This window comes from Fistularia commersonii, chromosome 26 (assembly GCF_037954325.1).
Source record: "Fistularia commersonii isolate RoL2024-O1a breed Wild chromosome 26, RoL_Fcom_v1.0, whole genome shotgun sequence".
Taxonomy (NCBI): Eukaryota; Metazoa; Chordata; class Actinopteri; order Syngnathiformes; family Fistulariidae; genus Fistularia; species Fistularia commersonii.
Window position 1 is genome coordinate 11097339 of NC_141309.1, and position 11479 is coordinate 11108817.

At 38.9% G+C, this 11479-nt stretch overlaps 1 protein-coding gene across 2 annotated transcripts in view; it reads left to right on the top strand.

The window, feature by feature from the left end:
- Positions 1 to 7767, top strand: part of tcf7l1b (transcription factor 7 like 1b) — a 32670-nt gene extending 24903 nt beyond the window's left edge. Inside the window, exons 5-12 of one of the 2 annotated variants that reach the window (XM_086174178.1) lie at positions 128 to 263; positions 1442 to 1544; positions 2242 to 2325; positions 5253 to 5396; positions 5522 to 5684; positions 5827 to 5934; positions 6302 to 6353; positions 6846 to 7767. In XM_086174178.1, the coding sequence (XP_086030304.1) occupies positions 128 to 263; positions 1442 to 1544; positions 2242 to 2325; positions 5253 to 5396; positions 5522 to 5684; positions 5827 to 5934; positions 6302 to 6353; positions 6846 to 7339 (1284 nt within the window). In that variant the 3' untranslated portion in view covers positions 7340 to 7767. The remainder of the gene's footprint in view (positions 1 to 127; positions 264 to 1441; positions 1545 to 2241; positions 2326 to 5252; positions 5397 to 5521; positions 5685 to 5826; positions 5935 to 6301; positions 6354 to 6845) is intronic. The other variant, XM_086174179.1, reaches the window with a different exon arrangement.
- The last annotated feature ends 3712 nt before the right edge of the window (positions 7768 to 11479 follow it).

The window sequence follows — 11479 nt, forward strand, 5'->3', positions numbered from 1 at the left end:
TAACAAACATATTTGTCATGATGTGCTATGCTCCATATCCAGTTCTGTATTTTGAATGTTATGCCAGACACCTTGCAGTGGTTAGCTACCGCAAATAAACTATTCCATGTTTTTTCTCTATCAACAGTCCAATAAAGTCCCGGTGGTGCAGCATGCGCACCATGTCCACCCGCTGACGCCCCTCATCACCTATAGCAACGAACACTTCTCACCCGGCACGCCGCCATCACACCTCTCCCCAGAAATCCTTGATCCAAAGACAGGTAAAGTATAAAGTTAACTCAGTGAAGTAAATTTAGAATGACCTTCGGTTGCATGAGGCTGTCAGAATTTGCAAGTTTTTAAGGAGGTTAGAGGCAGCATTCTCCTTCTGTTGATGACATAGCTTTTATCATATGGCAAGGTCTGACAACAGAAATGACAGTCTTTCTTAGTATAATGATCAAAAACAAATGCACACCCCTGTTGTTATGCTCAATGTGCCCAAGGTATGGTATTTTTGAATACAATGTACAGATTAAAAAAATACTTGAGTGTTGGAGTGTTTAAAGTTGAGAATGTTCAATGAATAATATGCTCATGCTGTCCACCTTTTTATTTGTTAAAATCCATTGTGAAGACAAGCTGACTTCAGTTCCAGTACTCACTGTTAGTGGCACTAATAATATCAGAGTATCAGGAGTACGGTGAAAATGAGCATACATTTTTTTGTGGCTTTTAAGATTAGATTTTCTATCTGTTATCTCAGCAGGATTGAATTAGTTTGGCAGTTAAGTTTAGCAATCCTTATCTTCTTCAGTTATCTAATCGGAGACGAAAAAATGTGGTGCTAGAATCACAAATGTAAAATGACTTGGTGATTTGACAACGATGCGGAAAAATGTGAGCAAAATGTCTTCCTAGTTAGTTTTTTAATTTATTGCATTTATCATTACAGCTAGCATTTATTGTACGTTTAATTTAGACCATAAATGTACTGTTTTTCCAGCAGAAACTACATTTTCCCTGAAAACCTACTTGTGAAACTCCTGACAACAATGATCTTTGAGGTCAAAAAAACAGTTTTGGCAAGCAATCTAAGACACCTATTTTTGAATAGATAATAGCCTAAAGAAATCCCAAAATACCAAATAGTATTTGGCATACATGCTAATGATAGATCAAAGAGGTGCAGCAAAGAAAGTGAGAGATGAAAAGCAAACAGTCGAAATCAAACTGGAACCTCTGAATGTCTTTACATGTTGAAATTGTTTGACTTTTTTTTTGTGACAATATCAGCTTAAAGACATTTAGTCTTGGTTTATGTTATAGATGTATCAAATAACTATAAGTTTTCCTTCGCTTATATGGAATGGTTTTGGATTGACCTTGAATTGATGTTTATACTACTTTACCTACTTCATTTATGAAGGTATTTATTATTTATCTTTATTACCTGCAGGTATTCCACGGACACCTCATCCATCAGAGCTCTCTCCATACTATCCCCTGTCGCCAGGTGCTGTTGGTTCAATTGCACATCCCCTGGGCTGGCTGATGCCACAGTAAGTCAATTTCAAGTCAAGAACAGCTCAATGCAATTTGTTTTGGTCCTATAAGTGCAATATAAACAAATAATACTCAAAATAAATTTGAGTAACACACATGGGCTTATTCATAAGATTGTTTAGCCAAGGTTGTGATTTCGCATTCTATGTGCTTGGCTCAGTGGCCAATATTAGGCAGCTATTTATGGTAAGACTTGTGTTGCAAAGGACAGCAGAATTTTTTTAACAATAATGCCATGATCAAGGGGGGGAGGGGGCACAGTGTTGGATTCCTGCCTCAGAGCAAGGTTTGATTCCAACCGGGGCCTTTTTGTTAAGGCTTCCTACCGCAGCTCAAAAACATGTACGACATCAGATGGCGACCAAGTCATTATTAGGTATAAATGTGAGTGTGACTGGTTGTATGTCTCTATGCCGCTCTGCATCTGGTCCAGTGTATCCCGCCAGACAAGTTCCTCTCGCCAAAATGACATCTTATCATAAGAATCATAAATGAGAGAATTTTAAGGAAAAAATGGACATGGATTTTACTGCATGTCTTGTAATCAATTGCAACGGTGCTTTTCCACAAGTAGGGGATTTGAGTTGATGAGTAGGGGATTAGTGCTGGTGGGTTAGCTGCCTTAGCTGTCAGCTGTGTTTGATCCCGCTCACACTTGAGATTCCCCTCACTCTGTCTCCCACTGTTTTTCAGGCAGGGCCAGCCCATGTACTCTATCCCTCCAGGGGGATTCCGTCACCCATATCCAGCATTAGCCATGAATGCATCTATGTCCAGGTGAGTGGATCATGTTCACCAACAACCTCACCTTTCCACAGGGAGAAATTCAATATCTGCTGCCTGTGTGAAATCCTATAGTCACATTTCTGCTACTCTCTTTGCCAGTGTTGTAAAACAAAAGGTCAAATAAATTGTAGTTGCGTTAGTGATAGGTTCTGCTCTTGTCATTGTTTAAATTTTAAAGAAACAGCATACATCTCATTTTTAGTAGGCAGTGCATGATATTGCTGCTCATAAATATGTGACATATCAAGTAAAATTTAATACCATACTTCAGATCACAGACAGAATTTGGTGTAAGTATTACAAAGGGTTGTGAATTACCAATCTATAAAATACAAGTTCAGTAAGAGGAATATTGGCATACAGCTCTCCTCACATGTTTTTCCTTTCATAAGTTTAAGTTCTGTAGTCGTGCCGATGTTCCTAACCATTCCACAACAAACACACATACCACAGAGATGAAAAGGCTGGGCATCGATTAGGACAAATCAAAGCTCATCTGCACCCAGAAGAGTTATAAGTCTAAACTCAAACTCTGTTGAAACTAGAAAGATTTGTAGCAAACCTTACAGTTAGTATGAAATTAAATATTCACAGGGGTCTCCTTAATCAATAGAACGCGTGTCTCTAGTCTATGATGGGCTCACAACTAATCAAAACATACCTCAAGCATCTCTAAATCAGAAAAAAAAGAAAAAAAAGCTTTTACAATATTAAATGCCCAAGATCTTTGTGCACACCAAGCACCGCAAGCAGCCGTCCTTTTTTTCAATTTAAATAAATGTATAATCTCGGTGTCTTGGATTGAAATTGACTCTGGTGGATTTAAATAGAGACACCTACTGTCAGGTTCAACACATGTAATAGACAGTAATAATTGATTTGGCAGAATCTCCGTGAAACACTAATACTAATATCGCTTCTATAAATGTAGTGTTTACTTCATCAAGGAGAACACTGTGTTCTTAGCAGTGAACAACTGAAGTCTTTCTTAAGATGCATTTTTTAAATAAGACCCTACAGAAGCAAATCACATCTAATCTTTGGAAATCCCTTTCTCATTTTCATCCTGACTTATCTCACATTAGAAAAACCTGATACAGCTACCACTCAGACTAACACCATAGACACATTTACTGTTCCCTAGCAACAGGTGCTATTTTTCATTTTTCGTCCCACCAAGCTAATTTATAGCCCATTGAGGCTTTTTTTAAACAGTGGTTACTCAAATACAAGAGGGATATGTTGTTGTGAGACTTGGAAAATTTCAAATGATCCATTCACCATAATCGGTATGAGAAGGAATATTGATGTTTTTGAAGGCAAAATAAGTAAGAGTGACAATAATTAATTAGAGGAACACAGAAGATAGTTCAAAGGACTGAAGAAAAGCAGTGGTGGCTCCTCCAGGGTCACTTCATTGCTTATGAGAGAGACCTGTGTTCTCGATCTCTATGCAATGAATCAGAATACAAGGCACCAGGTAGTTTTGCATATTGATATTTCTTTGGTTGTTTGGAAGGGCTAAAATAGAAGCTGCAGAGATTAAATGGTTGGTTAAACAAAATGGTTAAAAAATGAAAGTTTGAATTTGCGGTGCCTCAAAACCATTGTCAGGACACTTTACTCATTTAATTTGTTAGGTTAATGCACTTACACTTTCCGTTGCAAAGTTAGTATAGAAACAAATTTTGTGTCTTAATACTGTTTGTCTGTTAAAGTTGTTTTGCTAAATCAGGTCCTAACTCTAGTTTCTATGGTTACCAAACAGTCAAATTTCCCCTGCAGTCAAAAATGTTCCTTCACTTGACTGTTTGTTGCACACTGCAAAATGATAGATATGCAGATTTGACACTACATGGTTGTTTTGGCACAGTCAATTTTTTTTGTACTTTCTTAAAAATCAGACCTCCAAGTAAAATTTTTAACAAAATTAATCGTTCTAAGGTAAGTTCTGGATCAGTATTAAGCATACAGAAGTGTCATTGGACATTTTGAAACTTTTATCAGACAAGCTCTGAGATTATAGTTAAGTTCCAGCTCTAGCAGTATAACATGTGTTGTAAAATGTAAGAATAACAAATGTATTAGTGAGTGGGCATGTTTTTCTGTCCTGCACTTTTTAAAAAGCGAAAGAGTCAATGACATTTTCATTTTTTAAACAAAAACTTATGACACATTGCAGTATTCAGTACTCTATTTTTGAATGCCTTTATACATGTGTGGAGAGGATTTGTAAGATAGGATCTGCATATCAAGAGGTTTCTGTGGTTCAGCCCCAAATCTGTTTATGAACAGCTAAAACAACCTCAGTATAAAAGCTCACACTGTGCCAGTCTGTGTATTTTTAAGGTAAAGCTCCCAACTCTAGACTCACCTCAAGCCAGCACAAGGCCACATTGTGTAATGTCTCTCATGACAATCTGTTTAACGTTTCAAATGATGAATCAAGGAATTTTCCAATTTAACATTAGTTGGAGTGTGTGATGCTTGCGTTATGGAGCTCAATTTTTACCTTTTACATTACAATACTCCATTGTATTAGCAGTTGAGAAATTGAAAAAGATTCTTTGCAAAGGTGTTCATTGTGGACAGCTGTCAGAACACTCTATGGTCTGGAACGTGGCAAGGAAAGTGGTTTCAGGTGTCATGGCCATGCTGTCGCTATGGTAACGACACACTTGACTTTTCTCTAGTCATAGCTGAATAAAGAGGCTTTTGAAAAATTTCTTCATTTGAACAAAAAGAAAGCATGCAACTCATTGTGTGTATGAAATTAGTTCTGGTCTGATAGAATGTGACTGCAACTCCAAGGTAAAATGTGGACGTTATGAAGCAAGTTGGCTAAACCGTGTCATGTCACATTACCAGTTGGCTAAATGGAACTGGTTTGTAAAAAGTTTCCCTCTCTCAACTCCCAGCTTGGTGTCCAGCCGCTTTTCCCCTCACATGGTGACTCCACCGCCACACAGCCTCCACCAGACCGGCATTCCTCATCCTGCCATCGTCTCCCCAGCCATTAAGCAGGAGCCCAACAGCGACAACAGCAGCCCCTCCATGCATGCGTAAGAACATTACCAATAATTCATCTTGTGAAATCCAATCCTGTGTTTCTGCGTTGCACAATGTTTACTTGTGCTCGCTGTAACTCACTCTTTATTAACAGCATCTCTTCGATGTTTTGGATTAGCAGGAAATCCCCTATTCCTCCCAAGAAAGAAGAAGACAAGAAGCCTCATATCAAAAAGCCCCTGAATGCTTTCATGCTGTATATGAAGGAGATGAGAGCCAAAGTAGTGGCAGAGTGCACTCTGAAAGAGAGCGCTGCCATCAACCAGATCCTTGGGAGACGGGTAAGTAGTGCAGGCAGAGGTGTGTGTGTGCGTGCGTGTGCGCCTTCGGGCTCATGTGTAAATGTGTGTGTGAGTTTATCATTATTATAAGTGTGTGGAATGTTTACTAATCCAATGATATCTCCTCTGTCTTTGTCCTCAGTGGCATTCCCTGTCCAGAGAGGAGCAAGCCAAATACTATGAACTAGCAAGAAAAGAGAGGCAACTCCACTCCCAGCTCTATCCTGGATGGTCAGCACGAGATAACTACGTGAGTGGAATCATCTCATCTGTCAATGAGTTCAGGGCTGGGAGGAAATTATGGTTATATAAGTCTTAAAAAAAACGGCCCAGATGCTTGTCAGAGAAAAGAAATTTGAACCAAATATAAAATGAAAACAGTTGAAATCATGTTTATCTTTTCAGAAGGCTTTCACAGCCCTTATAAATTCTCCACATACAAAACTACGCAGTACACAATTTCATAATGTGATGACACTCAGTATATTGCTGTAGTGCCAAAGGTTTTAGAGTTATCGACATGGATCAATGCAAAATGATTTTCGGAATTACATCAATTATGTTCTCATGACAAAAAAGATAGTAGAGAAATTTAACTGTAGTTGCTATCTGTACAGGGGAAGCGGAAAAAAAGGAAGAGAGAGAATAAACCTGACTCAAAACCAGAAGGTAAGAGGATTCTCCCCATCCTTATTCTACAAGTATTGTTTCCATAATCTGGAGTGGAAGCTGTACTGCTGCCTCAGTTTCTTATTCATGTGCCCATTTTACTAACACTTGTCTACTAATTTCTCTTATTATATACATTTTGACAAGCAGCTTATGAGCTTCAGTGCTAATAGTGGCAGGTATGTCTGCTGTTCTGCAATTAACATGAAACAAAAGGGGTCCATGCATTTAAATGTTTAATGTATTGTATGTTTATCATCCTTCTCAAATGCCATTCAAATGTTAAACATCTCGCTCCACATCCTTGTTTGAAAGTTCTGGTTTCAAATCGTTGCAAACACATGTTTCCAAGCTTTCATTGCTACCATCTCCACTGTTTTTGTAATCATGCATTGACTTCCGTCTCTGGCAGCTGTCAGGGACTTGTACCAGATTTGCAGCCAGCACAGGATCCATAATTCAGTGTCTTTACTCTCCTTTTGTTTTCCCAAGACTTTTCAATAAGAAGCAAGAAGCAATGTGTGCAGTACCTTCCCACAGAGAAGATGTGTGACAGCCCTGCATCGTCCCACGGAAGCATGCTGGACTCACCAGCCACTCCCTCTGCAGCTTTGGCCTCCCCTGCTGCCCCTGCGGCCACCCATTCCGAGCAGGCCCAGCCACTATCACTCACCACAAAACCAGAGGGACGTATGCACCACCACTTCTCTGTACCTGGAAAGGCCTCTGGGTCGACATCTTCCTCCTCATCCTCCTCCTCATCCTCCTCCTCTTCCTCCTCTGCCACCCAGCCTACCATTTCCATCCCAATTGGTACTTCGGGTAGCCAGTCGACCACGCCCATCCTGACCCGGCCGATCCCCTTTACCTCTCTGCACCCCTCTATGCTCTCTCCTCCTTCCCCTTTCCATCAGGCGGCTCTTCACTCACATCATGCCCTGTTCCAGTCACAGCCCCTCTCTTTGGTAACCAAACCAAGTGAATGAATCTGCAAAGGCATTTTTCTACCATTTAATGTGCTGTATATTGCTTTTCTTGAAAATAGATATTAGAATGTTTTTTCTAAATGCTGAAAAGGAAGAGATATTATTGGTCAATATTTGACTGCCTCCTTTTCTACATCTCTCAATGAAACAAAATGTATTTTTTGTAAAGTTTACTGCAAAACTGGTCTTGTTTTGATGCATTTATCCAGTGAACCTCTTGTATAAAAGAACCAATGTACATACAGTTTCTTTATAAAAACAAAAAGGAACAAAAACACATTTTTTTGTAGCCAAAATCTGATTAATGTTAGTATTATGTTTTAAGTCCTAGTTCTGGCCAATAATTTACAGCCCCATTTTCATTTCACGAGTGTGTGGCCCTTCTTTGACATGTTAAATAAACATTTGAAATTGTTTCTTAAAAGAAATGTCTTTTCCTTTTTTTTGTTTATATTATGCAATAAGAAGCTGATGTGGTCAGGATCAATATGATGATAAACATCTGATAATTATCTTTTCATATAGTCTTTGTAGATTAAAGAGCAGTATAATTATTTTACAACTATTGTGTCATTAAATAAGAGTTTATAAGACATCTGCTGTTTTTCGGCATGTTTTTCAAAATCTCTGTGATGATGGAGTTAAAATTTTATTAAATGACAATGAGGCAAACCACTCTGGAAAATGAAGATCCGAACTAGGCCTCCAAAATTTCAGGCCCAAAATTTGCCAAATAAAAGAATAATGGGCAGCTCCGCATTCTCAAAATGTGGCGTCCCATTTCAGTGACAAAAAAACAGGTCATCTCTGTCCCATCACATAACTAGGTTCCCTGTTCCTCTTGCACTTTTTACTGCATCTTTATTCACTGTTTGGCACACAGCTTAGGCTTTAATTAACTCTGAGGTAATGGGATGGAGCCCCTGGGACCTCATTAGGCTTTCAATTAGTGAAAAATACACAAGGTAGGTTACAGTTTTTGGTGGATTTGGAGATAAGGAATATTGCCAGGGATGGACCAATTATGTCAGAGCGGGGGGGACTGACCTGGACAAGCACACCGATGTCTCCCACACCTACTGCATGTAGACTTCTTCAAGATCTTGCTGAGGATTATAATAGAGCCATGAATTTAAAAGAATGTTACCTTTTAACAGTCTGCTGTCTGGATTGGTCATTAAATATTTACAATAAGTAGAGGCATTAACAATCAGACTCATGTCATGAAAAAAGAATCTGGGAAATCACGGTGAGAAGCTGCAGGATGTGTTGCATGTCAAGCCCATTAATTTGTGATCAGTAAACCCAGCAGGGCTCTGTAGGTCTCTGACCTGTTCTTGATTCCAAAGTTCATTTAGAAAGACTAAAAAGAAATACTTTTTTTCATGCTTTAACGTTCACATTGGAAGAATGTCTTCGGAGTAAGAAGTAAGAAACTACGTAACTGAGACATGGAAAATGAATGAAATGTATATACGTGAAAGGGAATAAAAACAAACTAAGATTATTTTTTATATTTTCAGTATCAATTTCAATATGAGCCTCTCATTATCCCCAAACGAATACTGAATTTACGGATTCATTATGACCCCAATTTTTAACCCACCAAAAACTCAACTTATAATAGACAGCACCAACAGACCAACAGAGGGGTTCTGCATGATATAGGGAAGTTTCTGAATCTAGGACCAGGTGACTTGCGTGTGGAATGCCAAATCTATCATCTGCATTGTTTCCTGCAATTTTACAGTGGTAATAAAAGTCTCTGCTTTTTTTACAATTGTGTTCAACATGATTCCAGACTTGAAGCGTAACAAAACCATAGCTGCTGTCCTCTAGGCACTTTGCCTATCTGTCATTTAAATTACAGGTAATGGATTGTCAAAACAGGCGTCAAATCACAGGATAAGCGTCAGACGAAGAACGGATGGGTGGCTGGCTTCAAATCAACCTTCTCCGAGTCCTATCCACCGCTGCTCTTCCAGCTCTTCCCAAAGCATTACCTTTCTTACACAACTAAATCCCACTGAAATATGCCTGTCATTCTAGGTTTTCCCTACATTTGCAGATTTTTTGGTTTTAATTCACCACAAGGTACATGAAATGTATTCGCTGGCAGCTAGTTGGTCAGAAAATCAACATATTTCTCAAATGCTATGTGTGCCATAATCAGGAACATTTTCCCCCAATTTTGAACTCAATATGAATTTGAAATGGAAAAGAATGTGTGTCAAATAAATGCTATAAATGAAATCTGCCAGTATTTACCACTAAAAATGTATCTGTTTGCTGCACCGCTCAACATCTGCCATGTAAGCAGAGGTCAGATTTAATGCATGTTAATTTTGCTCATTAAATTCTTCCAATCTCCTGCCAAGGTTTTTTTTGGGGTCTTCCTTTGATCAGGATTTTTTTTTTTAGGTTAACCCTTTGATAGATCATATGTGTATCAGTGAGCCTCATACTGTCTGTGGCTATTTGAGGAATCCCCATATGTCTAAAACCTTACATTTTAAGTGCTAAGAACACACCCGGACCCATGACTTCCTTATAATTAAAAGCAAACTATCAAATGAGAGATACTTATGGGTGTTTTTATCATAACCTCTGGGACTGCACGACTTGATATTAAATAGAAAAGCACAATCCAATATCCCTCAGGGACTCATTACCTTATATCCTTATTAATAACAGGAAGATGTGTTTGTGTCACATCTGCTTCCCCTAAGTGATATTAATTGATCGTTTCTGTTGCACTTGCTGAGCTTGGCAGGACTCGGCTGGTGCCTTTGTGCAGACAAATATGACTGGCTGTGAGCTTAAGAACCTTGTTAATGTATTATTCATGACAATTTGACCTTAAAGATGAAATTTAAATGTGTGTCAAGATTGATAGGGATCATTGGAGTTTTCAAATGTCAAATAGCCAGGAAGCAGTAATTTAAAGATCCCACAGCCACTCCTCTCACACAAACACACCTCCAGGCCTATGTACACTCGGCTGAGATTTAAAACACCTCCAGTTAAAATTTCGATAATTTGTCCTGAGCTTGTGCACATCTTTCATGGTAATTCACATGATAATGCATTTCACTTACAGCACTCAATAGTACAGTATAATTCAAAAATGTTTTACATAGAAAACATATTGACTCAAGTCAAGGTTGGTGTCATTAGTTTAGATGATGTGTTATACATTAATTTAATGACAGTCAGTGCCTCCATTATTTTACTGAACCTTATATCAATACTGCCATCTGGTGTCACATGGTAACACATGGCTCATGTCAGTACTTTTAGCACAAGGAGGTAGTAAAGACACAGTATAACTAAACACTGTATTTCAGGCCTGGCCAACCTGTGGCTCCCAAGCCACATGCGGCTCTTACGTTCATGTCGATTCTTGTATTTGTGTGGGTTTTTTTTTGCTGTGCGCGGAGAACACTGGAGCGGCACGTGATTGCACAAGTAAAAAACACACAAACACAAAAGTCGACATGAACGTAAGAGCCCCATGCGGCTCAGGAGCCACAGGTTGGCCAGGCCTGCTGTATTTGGTGTCATTAGGGACTGCCTTTTGGTGTAATAAAAAATGAGGGAATTTTCATTCATCATTCGTTATCTACCGTTTATCCAAAACTTAGGTTCAAGGGGATGCTGGTACCTATTCCAGCTGTCACTGGGCGAGAGGCAAGGTTTACCCTGGACTGGTTGCCAGTCATGCCGCTAGGCCACATTTAGAAACAAACAACTCACTCTCTGTCATACATCCAGGCAATTTTCAATTTTTTTCAAAAAGCCTTCTGCATATTTCTGGGAGAAAACAGTAGAACCCAGAATAAATCCACACAGACACAGGGAGAACAGGCAAAGTTCACACATAGGGGACCCCTGTTGAAATTAAATCACGGGCCTTCTTGCTGTGAGGTAGAAGTGCTCACCATTGCATCGATATATTCTTTCTCAATACATTCCGCAAAGAACAACTTGCATTTTATCTGGTTTTCATTTAAATATATTCTTTTTTTTCCCTTAGTTCTTTCAGTTCTCCTTAGCATTGACACTAAAAACACCATTGTCTGTATCCTCTTCTCTCATGCCAAATGACTTTATGTCCTCCTTCACTACATCCATAAATCT